This window comes from Populus nigra, chromosome 4, assembly GCF_951802175.1.
Source record: "Populus nigra chromosome 4, ddPopNigr1.1, whole genome shotgun sequence".
Taxonomy (NCBI): Eukaryota; Viridiplantae; Streptophyta; class Magnoliopsida; order Malpighiales; family Salicaceae; genus Populus; species Populus nigra.
In genome coordinates, this window is record NC_084855.1 from 3,333,711 (window position 1) to 3,354,849 (window position 21,139).

The following is a 21,139-nucleotide window of genomic DNA, read 5'->3' on the forward strand; positions in this document are numbered from 1 at the left end:
TGGTTATAACAGTAATAAGAATAATGATAATAGTGATAAGAATAAAAATAATAGTAATATTAGTTGTAGCGGTGATGATAATAATTATAATAATAGTATTAACAAGAATAATAACAACAACAAAAACAATAATAATAATTGTAACAATAATAATGATAGTGATGATGATAATAATAGTAATAATAATGATGGTGATAATATTTATTGATGATAATAGTGATAATGATAGCTGTAATGATAGTGACAATGATAATAACAACAACAACAACAATAATAATAATATGAATAATAATAATGATAATTTATCATTCGATGTTAGATTTGCTGAAAATTGAGTTTCACTGTTTTTTTATGTATGATATTTCTGATCTAATATCCCGAGTTATTGGTTTGAAAAGTTTATATGACTTGATATTATTTTTTATTTTTTTTCTTATTATTTTTTTAATTTTATTATTTAATATTAAGTATTTTAAAAATAAAAAATGATTGTCCAGGTTTATTTTATATATTTTATTGGAAATTCACGCCAAGCAAAGATTCAAAATAAAAAATTTAAGGATTTAATTTTTTATCCAAGTTTATAGCATTGCAAAAAAAAAAAAAAAAAAAAATAAAAATTGGCCCGCCACGCGGGAAATGAACCACTATATATATGAATTTAAATCAACTAACAAAAGCCCTGAGAATGAATGATCCATCCCAGCAAAAAAAGAAAAAGAAAAAAGAGAGTAATTTAGCCACGACTACTGAACTGTAGGACAAAAACAGCACAAAGGGTGAAAAATCACTTGGATCTTCTTCTATTGTAAATCCTAAATCACGAATAATTGCGGCTAAGCATTGTAATAAGTGGATCCAACCAAAGGGCCTTGAAGAGTCCTTCACTATAAAGCCAGGTACACCTGGAAGAAAATAGCTCCCCATGGAAACCTGAGCAACGTCGAAACATGCAAACGAAATGAAGGGGAAAACAAGCTCTAATAGAGCAGCCTCTTTTGATTCGACGGGGACTGGCATGTACAGCAGGATCTCTAAACTAGAAGACGACAGGGTCCTCTCTAACCAAGCAAAGGTCAAAAGAAAAAAAGTCTAGCAGCTAGCTCTCTATATAACCATATCTAGCGAGGAAAGCTTATGCACAAAGCAACTAATGTCTCATATTTAAGCCTTGAGGGCTTGAACTACATCTATTATTTCCCGATAAAATGTGATTGCCTCAATCTCCTTTAGTTGGAGGTTGCACGCATGAACAGAAGTGCCCTTTCTTCCTCTTCTGGCGAGTTCTTGTGCTGCCATACAGATAGTCCTGCAGTAGAACTTTCGTTTTTTGCTCTGTGATTTTTGTTTTCCCTCTACTTCTGTTTTCATCATCAAGTTTCAGCAAAACGAACTGCAATTTCTGCACCTCCAACTGCAAACGCCCAATTTTCTCTGACACTCTTCTTGCCTGCTCTGTAATCTTTCTTCTCCTGACACTGCCACTCTCATCTGGTGCTAATTCGGGTTTCTCGTCAAAGTACAGTGGCTCATCTTCAACAGTCTTCATTAGTTTGCGATTCACTTCAAACAACTTCATGATGGCCTCCTCGGATTCTTCCAGCTGCTCCTTCACATTATCATATTCAATACCTTTTCCCTTCTCGCTCTTCTCCGTAATCTCCACCTTGCTCATCAAATCTTGAACTGTTATTTGAAGATTTGTCAACTTTTGAGCATCAGAATCAAGTCTTTCTAGAATTTTCCTCTCATTCCCTTCTTGACGAGACCCTGACAATCTTTTTGAGATCTCTAATTTGTCCACACCCACCTCCTTCTCAACCATTGATTCTGCAGAAGGATGCTGCCTAATGTGTTTTTTCTTCTTCTGTGAAGCAGTCACCTTCTGTGTTTTTCCAACAGTCAGGTCAATGCTGTCATCCCGATCAGCAGTTTCCCATATTTCAAGCATCTGTTCATCAGCCTGCATAGTTTCTCTCCTGCTGATTCCATGGGGTGAACATTCTGATATCTGATCAAGTATTATGTCTTTTGTCATCACTTCATTCCCATCCTCTGAGATTTCATGTGTTCGTTTCTGCCGCCTCAGATCATCACTTGGTGTGGCCCCCAGTTCCCCATCCTCCGGTTTTGGCTTAACATACCTCCTTGTCTCGACACCTTTTTGACGTGCACTGCTTCCAGATTTCAAGTCCTCAATCTGCCTTATTGCAGCATCGAGTTTGGAATGATAACTCAAGTTTTCTAGCATAACAAGTCTCTCCTTCTCAATGATTTCTTTCTCAATAGCTCTAATCCTCATTTGCAAATCCTGGAAGTCCAAGGTTCCACCTGGCACCATGCCACTCTGTCCTTCACTCATTTGGTGAAAGCCTTTGGCATGCACCACCAATGCAGCATCCTGCAGCAAGCGGAATATAAGAAAAATATTAAAACCATGAACTTTAAAGGATATAACGAAAGCATTGCCCATATTCCAACTGAGTTGTTTTGTGAACATAATGCAAAAGGTTACAAACTATGGGGTCAAACTGCAAAGTGCAAGGAATATTAATAGGAGTAATGTACGGGCATATCAAAATTGGGTGAATGAAGCTTGAGAGCTTATAAGGTTACAACAGACAAGATCTCAAGGAATTATTGATGTGATTGATTTTTCAAAACCCCACAGAGGATGATTATACAATTAACTGATTGGATTATGGTCATGTCACTTGTAGAACCAGACCAAGTAATATTGCCATAATGGAACGATTCAAAATCAGACGAATAGAAATTACCTTTGATTCCTTGCTGTCACCTTCATGAAGTGTCGCATCTGGAAGAGTGTGCTTCTCCAGTGATGTTACACAATCCCTCAACGACATGAAAGCTGGCAAATATGCAGCCACAAGAGCTTTTAGTTCTGCATTTCCACCTTCCAAAGTGCTAACTCTTTCTTTCAGCTGGTCAATCTCCATGTCTTTTGAGCAATTTCCATCTTCAAGGCTCTCACATATTTTAAGGAGCTCGCGAAGCTTTCCTTCAAACAAGGCTTCTCGGACAGCAGATATCTGCAGCTCACCAAACAATGCAACAGCCTGAGACTCTTGTAGTTCAACCTCATTTCTTTCCTTTACCAGTTCATGACTCAAATTTTCCTTCCGGTCTTTAACTTCTTGAAATTCTTCATGCAATTTCCTAATTTCAGACTCCAATTTCTGATTTACTTCACGAATGTTTTCAGCCTCCTTAATTTTCTGATCATAATCTCCTAATAGTTTGATGATCTGCATTTCTTGATCTGATCGTATCACCTCAACCTCATCATACTTGCACTTCAGATCCTCCACCATTTTATGCAACTCTCTCTTATCATCTTCTAAGCCACTGAAGTTATCTAACTCTTTCTCCAGTGTCTTCACCTTCTCGTTGAGACCATTATTGTCATGACACAGTTTATCTAGGCTTACACCAAGGCTTTTTATTTCCACAGATTTTTCACAGATGATATCCCTGAAAATTAGAGAAAGGGTACTTTGAGATACAGTTTCAACAAGAATGCAGAAGTTTTCCTCTTCCAGTTCACATTTCTCCATCTGCAGGTCTGAAAATGATTTCATCAAGGACCTCTGATCATCAAGAACCTTGCAGTTCTCCTCTTGTAAGTTCTGGAAAGCACCTTGCAAGTCTGACAGCTGTACATGGAGATTATTTAGTTCAACCTTCAAAGCCTCCTCTTTGCGATCTCCCTCTATTAACTTCAATTTCATCTCTTCGTTTATCCCTGAAAGCTCTTGGCTCTCATTTTGCAAAACCAAGAATTGCTCAGACCTGGTTGTCAATTCTTGATCGAGGATATTTTTAGTCTTCACAAGATTTTCCACCTCTAATTGCAGTTGCCTAAGCAGAGTAACTAGAACAGAGTTCTCAGTGAACAACCGCTGATTTTCATCTTGTGTCTTGAAGAGAAACTCCTGTGATTCTTGAAGCCTGTTGAGTACATGGTTCAGCAGTTTCTGGTCTTGCTTGGGTTTATTTTCACACTGGTTCGCATCAAGTTCAAGAGTCATCAACACCTGATAAAGTCCCATCCTCAGTGTTTTAATTTTATCAGATAAGCATTTCACCTCTTCTTGTTGTTCACAATTTTCATGTCTCATATCAGAGATCAGTTTCTCTGACAGTTTAGATGCCTCCACGAGCTTCTGATGATCAAGCAAGAGGGAAGAATTCTTCTCTTCCAATTCTTGCGCACATTTCTGCAAGATAAAGATCTCAATCTCTGCATTCACAGCTTTGTCCAGCTCCTTTTCATATTCTTTCTTTCTGCATAGACTTTCTTCTTGTAGCAAACAAATCTGTGATGCCATACCAGCCAATTGGGACTCACTCAACTGGGCTAGATTAGCATGTTCTTGCTTTTCAGCATCTAAACGAACCTGTAATTCTTGTACTTCATGAAGTGAGGATTGTCTCTCCTTCTCCAGATGGGAATATTTTTCTTCTAATTCTGTATAATTCTTCTCCAAATCCTGCAAGCTTTTCTCACTGATGTCCAACTGAGAAGATAAACTTCCTTTCATGGAGGCCAGCTCAGACTTCTCATTCACAAGCAGCAGGCAAAAATCTTCCAAGCTCTTTGATTTTTCCCTCAACCCTTCAAGTTCAGCATTTGCATCAAGGAGGAAATTCTCCAGAATGTGGTTCTTCTCTGTAACTTTCTCCAAATCATCAGTAGCAAATTGCAACTCAGAAGCCATCAAATCCTTCTCAGAAACAAGAACGGATTTCTCTTCCACAAGATATTGACAGGATTCTTCTAGTGCCTTTAACTTCTCTCCGACCCCTTCTAGCTCAACATTCAAATCTGATAAAGAATTCTCCAGAAGAGCATTTTTATCATTAAGTTTCTCCATGTTCTCCAACTTTTTCAAAAGAGCTAGCTTTTCAGTTCTGTCTCTCTCACAAACCTCCTTCAGCTTGATGTTGACATCCTTCAAATCCTTCACAGATGATCCAAAGGACTCTGGACCGAAGCCAACTGATTCCACCTGCCTCATGATTGCCTGATGCTTCTGGTTAAGTTCATTTAGCTCCTCCTTTAGACAGTAAATCTCTTGCTGAAGAGCATTTCTTTGGTCCACTCGAAGCTCCACCTCTGCTTCAAGTTTCTTTATGGTCTCCCTTAAGCTTGAAATCTCATCTTGCAGATTCTGTATAGTCAGAGCTGAAGATAAGTTGACTTCACTAAGGCTCTTGTTCTCCACCTTGACATGCTCCACTTCATCTCTTAAACTCTGATTACGAGCTTCCAGGTCCTCCAAAATTTGAGCCCTGTTCTGAAGCTGAGCCACCACAGATCTCAATTCTTCCTGAGATTGAGAGTGCAGATGCTGTAGAGTTTGAAATGCAGTTTCAGCCTCCATGAATCTCAAGTGCTCTTCTTGGACGCAAGCCCAAAGTCTCCCCAACTCCTTCTGCTTTTCCGTAAGCTCACTGCTTTGAGCCGCCACTTTCTGCATCACTGACTCTAACTCGGAGTGTATGGTTTGGTTTGATTTTTCTAAAAGAAGACACCTCTCTTCAGAACTCTTTAACTTCACAGTCCCATCATCTATCACCAAGTTAAGCCTCCGGGCTTCCTCCTCAAAACAAGCAATTTTATGCTCCAGACTGACAATTGTTGCCAGGCACTGCTGGTACTGAGTGACAGCAGCTTCCTTTTCTTCAGTTAGCCTGGTCAAAGCATGCTTCAAGGCTTCAATTTCCCTTTCAGCATCATCTGCACGCTCACTGAACCTCTTGGCATCTTCCTGTGCATTATGTAATTTGTCCTCTAGATCAGATATCTTTTCCAAACATTGGCTGTACTGAACCTGTGCATCAATTTTTTCAGCTTCTAATCGAGACAGGTCTTGCTTTAGGGATCGAGCTTCAGTTTCAGCTTTGCTGGCTCGCTCATTTAGTTCTCCTGCATCCTCTTGGACAAGAGAGAGATTGTTCTCCAGATTAGATATCTTTTCCAGACACCCCTGGTATTGAAGAAAACTAGATTCCTTTTCAGCCTCTAATTGTGCAAGGACTTCCTTCAAAGTTTGAACTTCAGCTTCAGCTTTGCTAGCTCGTTCATTAAGTCCCCTGGAATCCTCCGTTGCACGAGAGACTTCTGACTCCAGTTTAGACAATCTTTCCAAACTTTGCTCATACTGAAGCAGGCCAGCTTCTTTTTCGGCTTCTAGTTTAGCAAGTGCATTCTTTAAATTTAAAATTTCTAGCTCAGCTTTACTAACTTGCTCAGACTCAGATGGGGCTCGAGCCTTGAGATCATGGATGCCATTGTTTTGCACACCTCGTCCTTTCTCCTCTGGGTCATGGAAATTGAGGCCTTTTCTCACCCTCCCTTCTGCAAACTTAGCATTGTCCATCCCATCTCCAAGCCCAAAAAGATCATTGAATTGTTTCAAACCCTTTCTTCCAGGGTCTGATTTCTCAGTAAAAGCTCCATTCCTATTGATAGCATGGGATGGTGAGACGCCCAAAGCATCCTTTTGCAGCTCATCAGGGTCAAAAGGTGCACGTATTGGTGGCATATCAGGTGTACGGGGATCACAGTCAGTAGCAGAACCTGCAGGGGAATCATCACCCAGAATAAAGGGGGCTTGGTTGGGAAATGCTTCTGCCATTGTTCGTTGCGCCTGGTGAAGGGCCCCGGTGGCATGATCATATCTTTCAGCCAAGGCACGATACGCTCTATAAAACTCTTCGACCAATTTCATAAGCTCTGGGCGTTTCTTGTAGTACATCTCTGCCCTCCTTGCGAAGGAATCTGCATCTTCTTCGATGAGTTTGATCATCTGTTTGACTTTGGAATCCATATCTGTTCATAGAAAAGAGATTTGTTAAATGGTTACCTGAAGAGAGGGAGCAAATGCTACAGTAAGTCTAGCACAAAACCTACAGGATGAAAGACGTGATGGAGAAAATAAAACATGAGTTCACTAAATATTTTGGGCAAGTACAAGACACTGTGTGGTTTTGTGCTTAAAAGTAATTAGCTAAAAGATCTATTCATAGATCAGATATCTTCTGCTTAAAAATGTAACTGCAGCTTTCTTAGCCACAACACACCAAATTAAATTAGAAGTTGAACTGAGCAGCCATGGATGTAGCTCCAGTTCTCAGGCATAATGTAAGAGGTTAGCAGGCTTCAGATTTGAATTGGAAAGTAGAAATGCTTTGGCAAGCTAATAAGAATTACTGATCATTTATGCAGATTTGACCGAGAATGGGATACGAAGTTGCAAGCCCTCCCAGACAAGCCATGATGCATATAGACTTAAAGAACTCATTAACTGGTACTCTTTGCTTAACATTCAAAGGAGAGTGTTTCTCCAAAAATTTGCTTCCTTCACCAATAGGGGAAAAAAAAGGACAACCAATTCAAAAGAATAAGGAGATCAAAGATATCGGTTAGGTCATTGAATCCCATGCCATAGAAGAAAAAAACTCTAGATTGTGCCCTCAAATAAAAGAATCTATCAATTGAAAAGTAACGGAAAGCGAAGACACAAGCATGAGACAATAACTTGGATGCTATATCTATGAAACCACGAAAAACAATTGGCAATGATTATCAATTCTTAGATTTTTAGTACCTAGTTTATTGTCAAGTTATTGAATATACCGCAGCAAGTAAATGCAGAGATGTTTGTGATACCCAAAGACAGCCAAATGCATATTAAGGCTCAAGCTGAAAGTAAATGCAAGTTAAATACCTTCTGATTCCATTTCAATAGGATAACATATTTCCATTTTTAAGCTTCCAAATCATTGATTTTGCACCTACATTTCAAGCGTTTTAACTGGTTCCATTCATTTGTTTGGAATTCATTAACTATGTTTCCTTTTGGCCCCAGTTGCAGGAGAGTGGTCAGGATATGCACTTTCATCACACCGACCAATGTGGAAGTATGCTACAACAATTAACTTGGAGTCCCAATCTCAGAAAAATGTTGGGGTCGTTCAATGTAATGTGTTGGTTATCATGTCTCCCAAATAGCCAGATCACTCAAAAATGATTAAACAGTAGTTAACTAAAGCCCACTTGCACAGTAAACAGAAATTCGAACCGAGTGCCTAAGAAACAAGCCAATACCTGTAAGATTTTCTTGAAGCCATTTTGAGTTTCTTGGGCTAATGTGGCTGTCCCACCACCACGAATACTTCCTTTTAGAATCTGCTTGCGACCTGGCAGCCATAATTCAATCCAATAACACTACCACTTCCCAATTCCGATCGCAGAAATGACAAACCTACGATCCTTGAAGCAATAAGTACGATCCAAACCAACGACCAGTCAAACCGACACTGATTTCTCAATATTGAGTTTTGTACTCCCCTCCTTGTACCTAAGTCGACAAAATCAACAAACAAAACATACTTAATTCAGCTGATTTCAATGTTAACAACACTAATAATTCATAAGATCGGAACCTTGAAAATTTTAAAACAAATAAATTGAGACCAAAAAAAAAAACCCTACCTGATCAGCAGAGCTTTCAAGTCCAAATAGTGATTGGTATACAAAAGAGTAACAGCTCTCTTAAGAATTTGTAAGAAAAACCTGATCAAAGTAACACAAAAAAATCATACATAGGAATTTGATATGCTTCATAGAATTAAAAAAAAATCAGTCATTTAATCAATAAAAAATAAAAAGAAAAGAAAAGCAACTGCATGATCATACACGACAGATTAAAGCATGAAACTCTCATAAAAAGAAAAAAATAGAGAGAAGTGATCGCAAGTTAAAAAAAAAACAGAGACAAGAATAACGTAACCAGGCAAGACAAGAGCAGAAAAACACGGCTCATTGACCATTGACATGCATTGTAGAAGAAGAGGTGTGATAGCCACCAGCTCAGAGATTTTCTTATGAAAAAAAAACTCACCAAAAGGAAGTTGTTTAGAGGCTAATCTGATAGCAGCAAGAAGAAAAACAAGTAGAGCTGCTTCCTCTGTTTTTGTTCTCGGGGATCACCCCATGCTTGTTAGATCTCTCTGTGTCTCTTTGTGTCCCTCTTATTTGTTCGTGTGTTTCTCTCTCTTGCCGTTGTTGCTTGCTTTTTATGCTGTTGCTTTTTAGTGAAAGAACTGTCGTCGAGGAAAAGGAAGAAAAGAAAATAAGCGAACAAAATTGAAGTTAGGAAAAGACCAAATGCCTCGAAAGTTTGAAGATTATGCTGATAATAATGCTCCTACAGTGACCAACTACGGAAGATTTACGATGTTGAGTTAGTAATTAATGATATTTATTTATTTAAATTTATATTGAATATAAAGATAAAAATAAAAAAGAGAGGAAATAAAATCTATTATCTATAAAAAATAATAAAAATATTTTTATTTATAATGTTTTTTTATTTATATATATTAAAAAAAAACAACTGACTAATAGAGTAATTAATAGTGTTTTATTAGTTATTTTTAATATTAAAATGGACTTTTTTGTATATCAGTTAATGAAATAGAAATTTTGGTAGAATATGTTTTTTAAAGTTTTTTTTATTTAAAAATATATTAAAGTAATATTTTTTTATTTTTAAAATTTATTTTTGATATCAGTAGATAAAAATAATCTAAAAATATTTTAAAATAAAAAAATACTTTATAATCACAAAAACAAACATACAGTTATAAATGATAAAATCTATTTGTTTGTTAGATTTCAAAAATGTTTTTTTTTGTTTCTGAAAGTTATTTCGGACTGAAGATTACTGTTCTGTCCGTTTCATTTTGTAAGAAAAGGAAGATTGTGTTACCATGTTTGAGGGATCCTTCTCCTTGATCAGTTCTACGCATAATTAATATTAAGTAAATTAAGGTTTAAGAAAACAAGATTAGGTATGACCATGCCTGTTTGAAGTGGAAAACAGAACTAATTAATTTAATGGATCATTAATTGTTTTTTCTTAAAATTAAATATCTCGGTTATTTAAATATGTTTTATTTCATACACATCATGCGGTACACGAGACTTGGAAAAACAAAAGGAGCAAGTGAGAGTTGAAAACAATTCGCTTTGATTTATTTAAGATTTATTGATTTGATATGAAAAAATTAATGTTATATTTAAAATAAAAAAAAAAACACCGTTATTCTCTTAACGGAGTTGCCCCTTGCAACAATTTTGGAGGCCTCCGAATCAACGCTAACATGAAAGAAACAGATTTATTCCGGCCCTTGAATAACCGTGGCACCCGTTAGTTTAAAAGAAGCCGTTAGATGCTGATGTAAATTTTAAAATTTAGGACCACTTAGCAATTACTCCAGTCAATATGGTAGGCAGGCGTGGGGAAGAAAGAGCATGTGGGCATTATGGTAATTTTAATAAATGAGAATCTTCAATGCTTTGTACGTTGACACGGTGTGCGGCAACACATTTTACAAAGGTGGGGCCTTGGGGGCGTCTTGGACGGTGGCGGAAGACGACTGTCATTCGTCACGCCACTAGATATTCCTCCGTGTCCACTAACGACCACGATGATGTCATGGCACAGGGTACATGTTTGGAATGTGATTTTAATATTTTTTATTTAAATATATATATATTAAAATAATATTTTTTATTATTTTTTAAAATACATTTTTATATCATCAGACCAAAACAATTTAAAAATATAAAATAATTAATTTTTCAAAACTTCAATTTAACTATGAACCTAAATATCTTTTAAAAGACATGAGAAATTTGAAAATATAATAATGATTGTTTTTCAAAATATTTTTTACTTGAAAATACATTAAAATAATATATATTTTAATTTTAATTTTTTTTAATATTACCACATCAAAATAATTTAAAAATATAAAAAAAATATTTTTAAAAAACAAAAATATCCTTAACAATCTCTCTCTCTCTAACTAGCGCTTAAATATACGCTCCTTTTAAGTTTTTTTTTTTTTTAAAAAAAAACCTGGATCTAGCCAAGTGGGCTAGGATCAGGTGATTGGGTCTACCCCTCTTTCCTCACCTTCATGTTTTTATACTTATTGCATTGGTGAAGATAATATTCTCTTCGACAATGACCCATCACGTCATTGCACACACAACATCCACTGCTTTTAATTGGTTAGGATAACATGCAAATAATCGTTAAAGTTATTTTTCTGTGCTTGTGATTGAAATTTGTATAAATTTATATTATTTTAAATTTAATTTTTATTAAATAAAATAGAAATAATAAGATTTAAATTCAAATAAAATAAAGATGATAGAGAATTAAACTCGTGACCATTTAATTAATAATAATTTATATAATTATATAATAAGCTACTTTTCAAATAAGATATGTGATATGCTATACATAAAAATAAAAAAAAAACATTGGGTAAATAAAGAACATCCATTTACTGAAACAGGGTCAAGTTAGATTCCAGAAAATACTAATTAAACCCAACATGGAGTTGACTGGCTGAATGGATTGATTTGAGTCATTTGAGTTTTTTTTTTATCAAAATAACTTTGTTTTAAAAATAATAATAAAAAGAAAATTGTTTTTCGACTAGGCTTTCAAGTTGACTTTTTTAACACCCAATTTGGATCAAAAAATGGAATCAACTCGGTAAGTAATAATTAATAACATAGCTTTAAAGGTCAAATGATTAACTTGAATTTCTCTTTTAAATTCTTTTTCTCCTCCGTTTGAATTGCCGCTTGGCCAATTCTACACTCGACGCCATTATCCACATTCTAATTTCATCAAATTTTGGCTTCATTCTCACTTGTATATATATAAAAAATGAACTTAAATAGTGCCCATTATTTTCTACATCAAACCCTGCATTTTTTTTTTATTATTAACGTGGGTATCCGGGTCAGCTTGCGTGTACCTCGACTAATCTCACGACTCTTAAAATTAACAACCATATAAAAAACCTTACATTTCTTAAGTACAATGCAACATGTTATATAGGAATGATGATTTTTTATTTGGTTCAATTTTAAATTAAGAAACAAATCATAATAAATTCTTATTTTTTTAAGTTAAGAATTGAATTAAATCGACCAACCAGCTCAAACCAAATAACTTAGTCTGGTTCGGTTAAGTTTTTTCATTAAAAATCAGTTAAATTATATCAACAAAAACAACTTTGTTTTAATATGTTTTTAGATAGTGAAGAAGTTGTTGTTCCTTCACCTCCTGCTTAGACTTTCATAAATATTTGTAGTCAAATATATATGAAGGCTGAAAAACACCAAATTTAAAACAAACATAGTATAAAATAGATTTTTTTTTAGGTTTTTCTTAGTGTAACTGCCAGAGGGAAAGAGTCAAAAGAAGTAAAGGGAACAAAAATAATTATAACCCGAGAGACCAAACAAAGAAATCAAAGAGAATCCATAAGCTGGGCAACTTTGGATTCACAAATCTTGAATAATAACTGATAAACCACCCATGAAAGCAGACAGAGATAAGGTCATAAAGTAACAACCCATTTCCCCTCCAAAAAGAAAAAAATTGTCTTGCACTATAAATTTAACCTAGATAAAAGAAAGTGTCAAGAACAATCTTTAGTTGATCAACATGCAAAATTAATGATTGCGCTATTTAGTGTTTTAGAAATCAATGACTAGAAACAGAGAGACTGGGAGAATATAGACAAAGAGGTAGGGTGGGCAGGATTTAGAGAGAGGAGACCAGGGATAGAGAGGGAGAGGAGGGTGGATGCGGCAGGAATTTTATTTAGGATCTCGTAAAATATACCCTTGTTTCAAACCAAACCAATTTGGTTTTGCTTAGTTACTGAAACCTAACCAAGCTTTTTTTAGGTTTTTGAATTAATTTTCTTTTATTTTCCTAATTTTATCTGTTGCTCGGTTTTTTTCTCATCCCTGTGGGATCGACTGGACCACAATGCCGCACTCATATGGTGGAAAATCGAGGCAAAATACTGGTGCGTGTTTTTTAAATTTTATCTGCTTTTCCTTTGACTGTAAGAATAAAGTCCAGCACTCTTGTTAATCATCACAGGATGCAGGGAGTGTTGCCGCCCGGAGCAGCAAGTCACCAGCTCCGTTTCCGTGGGAGCCTATCAAAAGGTCATGGAGGAACGAACGTGGAAGAGTAAACGTGGTCTTAATCACAACACTTCTTGGGTGTCTGAAAAAAGGCATCTAGCATGATAAGTGTTATAATTGATCCATATGGTTTCATGATAATGGCTTGTTTAATTGATTTAATTTGAACATGGTCCCATCAGGCAAAAAAAAAAAATGTTAAAAACTTGAATATCACCCGAATAAAATGAAGAAAGGAATTCAAACACTCGGGGAAAATGGGTCGAAATTAATTATGATTTATAAAATTATACTGTATTGGACTACAAATTTAGTAACTAGCAATAATTATTAAATATGGTATTGGAGCTGTATAAAATTTCTAAATCTCCAAGCCTAAATTTCTTTTCTTTTTTTTCATGGTTCGAAGCACATTGTTGTGAACGAAAATAATTTATGGTTGTGTGTTATCTTGGAGGATTTTGGACACCAAAGATCAGGAAAAGTCGGGAATTGCACACTCAGCTTTGCTAGTTTTTATTAACAATACTTTAAAAGGCGTGGGGAAAGCACTGTAGCTTCCCCACGCCTTTTAATTATACTTATATATAATTATAATTATTATTATTATTATTATTATTATTATTATTATTATATAATAATAATAATTATATTATTATATTATTATATTATAATATTATTATTTTTTTCCTTTTTATTTTTTTTATTTTTTTTGTTTTTATTTTTTTTATGCCTTTATTGGTTTTTGTTTTTTTGCTTTTTTGTGTTTTTTTCTTTTAATAAATTTTTTTGTTTAATTTAGTTTGTTAATGGTAAAAAAAATTTATTTAGTTATAAGACTTTCATGACACGGATCCCGAGTTTGACGGGTTAGCCTGGTTTGACGCGTTAATCCGGAATTTTATTTTTTTTGCTTTTTTTGCTTTTTAATTAATTTTTTTCATTTAGTTTAGTTTGTTAATGTTAAATTTATTTCTATTTAATTATCAGACTTTCATGACACGTATCCCAAGCTTGACAGGTTAACCCAGTTAATTATGGGTTAACCTGTCAATTTTTTTTTCTATTTAGTTATCAAACTTTCATGACATGAATCTAAGGTTTGACGGGTTAACCTGATTTGAAGGGTTAACCCAGTTAATTCATATTTTTTTTCTTTTTCTTCATTGGTGTTTTTTTTCCTATTGGTTTTTTTTCTTTGTTTTTTTCTTTTTAATTAATCTATTTAATCATCACACTTTTATGACACGACCTTGCAGCCAGATCCACATCCAAGGCTCTTGGGTCAGGTGTTGCAACCAGACTCACTTAAACTTGAGTCATGTAAGTTTAATATTATTATAAATATTACTCTTGGGTAAAGCGTTGTAACTAGACCAAAGACTCTTGGGTATATCTTTCCAGAAAGACATAACACTCTTAGATCTTAGTATTTTTTGATATTTTTTATGCAGGTAAAAAAAATAACATGTGGCGTATGTCTTTGTTTTGTTTTGTTTTTCAGTTTTCTTTTTAAGCTTTTTACTGTGGACTATACAATGTAGTCCACAGTGAAAAAGCTGATGCTTTTAGTTTTTTTTTGTCCTTTTTTCTTTTTCTTTTTCTTTTGTTTTGTAATTATTCTTTTAATTTAGTTTATTAATTTTAAATTTTTTCTGTTTAATTATTAGACTTTCATGACACGGATCACAGGTTTGACGGGTTAACCCAGTTGATTCATATTATTTTTCTTTTTCCTCATTAGTTTTGTTCTTTCGATTTCATCTTTTAATATTATATGCAGTCCACGGTGAAAAGGCTGATGCCTTTAGTTTTTTTTTTTTTTTTGCTTTTTATGCCTTTCATTGTGGGATGTACAGTACAGTCCACGGTGAAAAGGTTGATGCATTCTTTTTTTTTTCTCTTTTTAATTAATTTTTATTTATTTAGTTTGTTGATATTAAATTTTTTTCTATTTAGTTATCAGATTTTCATGACACGGATCTCAAGTTTGACAGATTAACCCAGTTAATTCAGATTTTTTTTCTTTTTCTTCATTAGTCTTTTTTCTTCATGTTGATTTTTTTTCTTTGTTTTTTTCTTTTTAATTAATCCATTTAAGTATCACACTTTTATGACACAACCTTGCAGCCAGACCCATATCCAAGACTATTGGGTTTGATATTGCAGCCAGATCCACTTAAACTTGGATATTTCAAGTTTAATGTTATTATAAATATTACTTTTGGGTCAGACATTGTAGTCAAACCTAAAATTTTTGGATATATCTTTGTAAAAAAACCTAATTTTTTTGGTTTTAACTTTTTTAATATTTTTTATATAAAAAAATTAACCTGCAGCATCGCGCGGGTTATATAAGTAGTTTTATACAAGGGGAGATGGACAAACATGGACATAGACTGATAGACATATAGCACTAGGTTATTGCATTCAAAAGTCTAATTATGTGGGAAGCATTATTTTTTGGACTCATCTACCGAAAAAGACATCGATTGAAACCGAATTATTGAACAAGGGATAAGACATCTTGGAGTCTTCGGCTGTTCGATGGAACATGTTAAAAGGTGGTAATCGATTAGGTCTAGTCTTCATTTGGCAGCCTTCCAGATAAGCCACAAGCTCGGAGACTTCGTTTGCGAGGTAACAACGAGATTGCTGTAGGAGTGTTTTTTTTCATCGAGTGAGGAGGGCCAAAGCTCTTGATTTGATGGAGGATAGTGACGATGGATGAGGAAGGGACATGAAGCAATCGCCGAGAGGGAGAGGGGCCAGTAGGGCTATGGAGGTTAGGTGACTTGCAAGACTTTTATCTGGTCCCTCCCGCATCATTGATGTTGTTTTTGCCTCTACCTTAGAAGCCAACTATTATTGCCATGGGTTTGGTACTGGGTTTTTTAGCCACTAGCCACATTCTTCGAGGGAAAAAAAACAGAGAAAGAAAGAAAGAATGATGAGGGGTCTTCTTCAATGGATGACAAATGATTTATTATTTAAATTATTTTTCCTAAACAGTGGAGGGATGATTATCCAATTTAACTAACCGGACCACCACATAAAAGGAACAGAAAAAAAAATCGTGGTACCCTTTAAAGTGTATTTATCATGTGAAAATCATCTAAAAATATGTAAAAAAAATTAATTTAATATATATTTAAATGAAAAACAATTAAAAAATAGATTGTAATGTAAAAACAAATATAATCACTTACTATCAAATAAGATTATGATATTTATTAATCAAATCTCTCTCTTGTTGGTTTTAAAAAAATCACTATAATTATTGTATTATATTGGCAATTTTATTATTTATATTATATTTTAATACATTCCATGATAAAGTTTAGTTAATAAAATTAAGTGGTTAAATAAAGTTTCAAAATATTATTTATATTATAAAATAGCCGCTCAATCTTTTTTTTTTTGGCCCCTCAAGTAAAAGGTTACTTGATTTTTAGGTTTGAACCTAATCTATGTCTGTGCTCTAGTTGATTTGATAAATAATGCTGCAGAAAAGCTAATAAAAATTGAGAGGTTCGGTAGACTAATTCATATATAAAGAACCTAAATTCATTTTAAAGAATCTTATATCCATGAATGTCTCGCGTTCATCGTCATGTATTTCAAATATAGGAGGTGATTAAGATAGAGTTGTTTTTTTACCCCCCTAGCTATTCCATAGGGAGTAGGGTGAATTTCAAGGATTTCTACAACTTCTTTGGAGGACGTTTCGATGATCTTTGATTGTCTTTCAACTTCACCGAAGTTGTGTTCGACAAACTAGCCAAAAATTTTGGTGCTTGGAATTCCAGGTCTCAAGCTCAGAAGCCCTGGTCAGTAAACAAGCCACGTAAAATATTAGCTACCATCACATGCTGTTTTTCACCGCAGTTTCTACTTCCTAATTCATTTGGTGTTTGGAATTGCGACTGGGCTGTATTTTTTTTTATCATATTGATGTTTTAATATTAAAAATAAAATTTAAAATAAAAAAAAGACTAGATTTGTACTCCTGTTCTTGTTCCACCTGTAAGAACACTTTCCTCTTCTTCATTCAAAGTTCATAAAATAGTAACTGTAATTGTGTTTTTTTACTAGTTTCTAGATACGGTCACATGCGATTTGATTCGGTTGGAGGCCCAGTGACCCACCCTGAACCCCACTGCTTTGCCAGCTCTCTTTACCTCACTTTATTCCTAGCTCCCTGCACAAATTGGAAAAGAAGAAATCATAGCTCTGAATTAAAGCAGGAAGGGCAAGTAGGAACCATTTTGTTCCCGGAGCTTGTCCGAGACTCGGAATCTATCTACAAAATGCTGTCGCTCGGGCACCCACTAACCTGACCAGTTCTCCGTTGCTTTGGAATATCTCTTCAAATATTACAAGTAGAAGAAAGAGATGAAAGGCCTAAGCCAGAGGGGCCCTTGCATCAGGTTGAATACAAAATTTTTATATATTTCAACTGCAATGAAGTAGCAAGAACCACTGCACATGCCCGTTTACATGGAGAGATCTGAAAAGCAAACATACAATAATTTCCATGATTTTGTTACGTAAAGGGTAAACAACTGTGAAGGAGAGCCCCACTGTCCCTGCCCCAAATATCATGAATGGTTTCAATGTGCCATGTGCTGATATATCTGAGAACACACCGTATGCCTTTCGATGAGCTGCGTTTCTTGGTAGCATGTTGAAAAGGGCAGCCATGGACAAATGGTCCTTGTCATTTCCAAGCAACCCTTTGTTTTCATGTGATGGATCATAGATGTACAAGAATCTAAAGATCTACATGGGCATATATATATATAAATCACACGTGAGAGATTATTATCATGTTCTGTATGCCCTTTTTGGAACACGTGTTCGTTTGCTATCTTTCGCGTGGATGGATGTATCCTGAGCATGTCCACATTTATGATCACCGTGATGGGCAGTGCTCGTTATGCTTCCATGGGCGTCGATTAATGTCCACTGAGCTAACCAGTAGTAGTATTTTTCAACCCCCTTCGACCGAGTCTGTTTTATTTTATTTTATTTTCAATTAGTCATATTTGATGTGAATCTTGACCATTTGGGAAGCAAATGTTGGATATCATCTAATTCTTGAAAAAAAGAAACGACAGAGAGAGGGAAAAGGTTGGATTTCACCTAGCTTATTTGAGGCCTGGGCTCTATGCGGTTGGGCTGGGAATCTTGGACTCTATGAAACTTGTTCCCTTTAAAAATCTTTTTCTTGGCCCAACCATAGCGCGTATCCAAACCTGAGTGCTTGGTGGTTACATGATTGGTTCCGAAAAAAGGTTTGAGTTAATGGATTATGTGGTCAATTGGTTAATTATAGGGTCGAATAAGTTTTTTTTTTTTTTGTTAATTCCGTTGGGTTTAAACATTATCTAGATCATTAGGTTAATCAAGTTTTACCAGGATAATATTTTATTTAGTTTAATTAGAAATCCAATTCAAACTTGACTTTAAATCCTAAGTTTCTTTGACCAACTTGCTAAATCCAGCTAAATTTAATATTTATACGTGATTACCTGCAAAAACAACCAAAATTTCCATGTATGAGCTGTGTTCCTCATTGATTTTTCTTCCATACATCGTTTTAAGTGTATATTCCGGTGAAGAAATTGAGGGGGGGGGGGGGGGGTTCTGCAACCGCGCAAAATATTCTTCATTTATTACCTTGCCTCTAAGCCTAGTACACAATGAATGCAACCTACCAGTTACTGTACTAATAGTAATTGTCAACTAACTCTTAGCAGCTTCGATTAACATTGATCTAACTAATATCCATCACATTTCATTATCTCTGTTAACTTTTGTGATAACTAAGTAATTACTTTGCTAATTTGTAATGTTTGTGACACGCTATTCACAGATTGATTCATCAACATCTAGTGAGATCCCGGGAAACAATTATATGTAAACAAAATAAGTGGGAAATTCCCGTCTCCAGTCTAAATTACAAATACAGATCCTTTGACAGGCTTCTGGTGATTTCTCCATCAACTTCATGCGGAGGGCCAAGCCTGGGCCTCTTTGCTGCTTGCTGTTCATCTGATTCTACTAATATCATATGATCACCAAACATTTGCATATCATTCTCTGTGGCCTCCGTCCATCACATTTCATTATCTCTGTTAACTTTTATGATAACTAAGTAATTACTTTGCTAATTTGTATTTGCCATATTTTTCTTGTGCTGATGCTAAACCTTGATTTAACTTCTGGTTCGTAACAAACTATACAATCTCACTAAAGAAATTCATTGCATCACTGGAACCTAAGACATCAAGTTCAATGAAACCGGATACGATGACATTGTTTTCTCAACGTGGTAAATTGATGTTCTAACTGATCACGTTTCATTGTCTAATATGATGCCATGAGATTTCAATAATTACCTTACAATCTTACATTGACTTTGTACCTCCTTTTGATTAAAGCTGTTCAGTTTTTAGAGTTTTTGTTAAGAATTCATCTACTTTTTTACTCATTCTCTGCCGTTTTTTGCATAAATTTAATACGAAAAATAAAATTGTTCCCGTTGATTTGTGGAATTACATTTCTTAATTGTGATTTCTTGCGGTTTGGGTAAAAAAATAATTAAACTTAGTATATTGTTTAAATTTGAAAATTTTTGACTCAATTGTCTGTTTAGTCCAAATTGTCTTATTCACTTGGTAGATCAAAAGAAAAACAATCAAATCAATACTAAATAATAAAATTAAATAAAAACCTTGTATTAAATGATGAAATTAAAAAAAAAAATATAAGGCCAAAACATTTTTATTATATAATAAAAAATATAAAAACTAATTTACGATCATCACAATATTGAAAGATAAAATTAAATAAAAATATCATATTAAATAATAAAATTAAAAGAAAAAATGTAAAACAAAAGGAGTCAAAAAGCCTAAAGAATAAAAAATCATATTAAATAATGGAATTAAAAAAATAAAAAATAAAAAAACAGTAAAATAACTTAAATGACCAATAAAAAAAATTATGTGCATGTTAACAAAAATCTAGAAGTGTTTTTTCATTCACTTCTTTAAAAAAATAAAATTAAAATAAATCTGTTTAAAAAACTTAAATGGCCAATAAAAAAAGCCATGGACATGTTAACAAAAGTCCAAAAGCATATGAACGATGGAGTTCATGTTAATATTTTTTTATTTTTTAAAATTTATTTTTTATATTAATATATTAAAATTATTTTCTTAAAAAAGCTCAAAAACATCATCGCTTGCAGGATCATGAGAATCTCTGAATATATTTAGTTGCATTCATGCTTGGGCTGGGTTGGATACATTATCTTATGCTCTAATTTCAAGCAAACTAGGTTTTGTAGAAACTAGGATCATGAGAATCTCTGAATATATTTAGTTGCATTCATGCTTGGGCGGAGTCGGAGCAATTTATCATCGTAGCGATCGAGCAATTTCACAATTGCATTGGCCCTGATTCTGAAGGGACGAAGTGTTGCAATCAGAAGTATTCATAGAATAAAGTTTTTTTTATGTTGAATATTAGATTGATTGAGTGTCTGATTCTGAAGTGACGAAGTGCCTTTTGAAATAACTCATTTCATCAGTAAATTTCTTTGATAAATATCTCTCAATAGCAGTAAAAAATTCTTTTTTAGAGTATTTGAAGATCCTATAATGATAAAATCAATAATTTTATAGAAAAAAAATATTTAAATAGTTTTAAGTTCTAGGATTTATGTTATTCTTGTTGTATCGAATCTATATCTTTTTTTTTTTAATAAAAACTTGTTTTTCTCTTGGATCTTGAAAGTAATTTTATTATGAAAATATCTTTGAGAAACAAAATATCTCTTATTTAAGTATTAATAAGAAATAATATTTTTTACGTTAATATAACGGCGACATAAGAAAAAAGTATTCATCACATGTTTTAAGGTTTGGGTTCAGGTAGTAGTGCGTCCAAACCTCCAAAACGATGCTAGAGATGCCTAGCGCCGGAGCCAATAGAAGGTGGTGGGGATGCCCCTCTTCCTGAGCTCGGGTAGAACTCGAGCCCTTCAAAATGTTTGGAAATGGGTCA

The 21,139-nt window shown here is 34.2% G+C and overlaps 1 protein-coding gene across 1 annotated transcript; it reads right to left on the reverse strand.

The window, feature by feature from the left end:
- Window positions 1-867: 867 nt before the first annotated feature.
- Window positions 868-9,134, reverse strand: LOC133692268 (protein NETWORKED 1D-like). The gene is made up of 5 exons (XM_062113085.1): window positions 8,934-9,134; window positions 8,525-8,605; window positions 8,138-8,390; window positions 2,781-6,859; window positions 868-2,401 (listed from the first exon to the last, which is right to left on the reverse strand). The coding sequence occupies exons 3-5, from the start codon at window positions 8,238-8,240 to the stop codon at window positions 1,220-1,222; spliced, it is 5,364 nt and encodes a 1,787-aa protein (XP_061969069.1). The 5' UTR covers window positions 8,241-8,390; window positions 8,525-8,605; window positions 8,934-9,134; the 3' UTR covers window positions 868-1,219.
- Between the last annotated feature and the right edge of the window lie 12,005 nt (window positions 9,135-21,139).

Excerpts from the sequence above, each read along its gene's own strand:
- LOC133692268 (XM_062113085.1), bottom strand. The coding sequence starts at position 8,240 with ATGGCTGCCAGGTCGCAAGCAGATTCTAAAAGGAAGTATTCGTGGTGG. Across the intron at positions 6,860-8,137 it reads GCTTCAAGAAAATCTTACAG|ATATGGATTCCAAAGTCAAA; the intron begins GTATTGGCTTGT and ends TTCTATGAACAG. Across the intron at positions 2,402-2,780 it reads GTGACAGCAAGGAATCAAAG|GATGCTGCATTGGTGGTGCA; the intron begins GTAATTTCTATT and ends CGCTTGCTGCAG.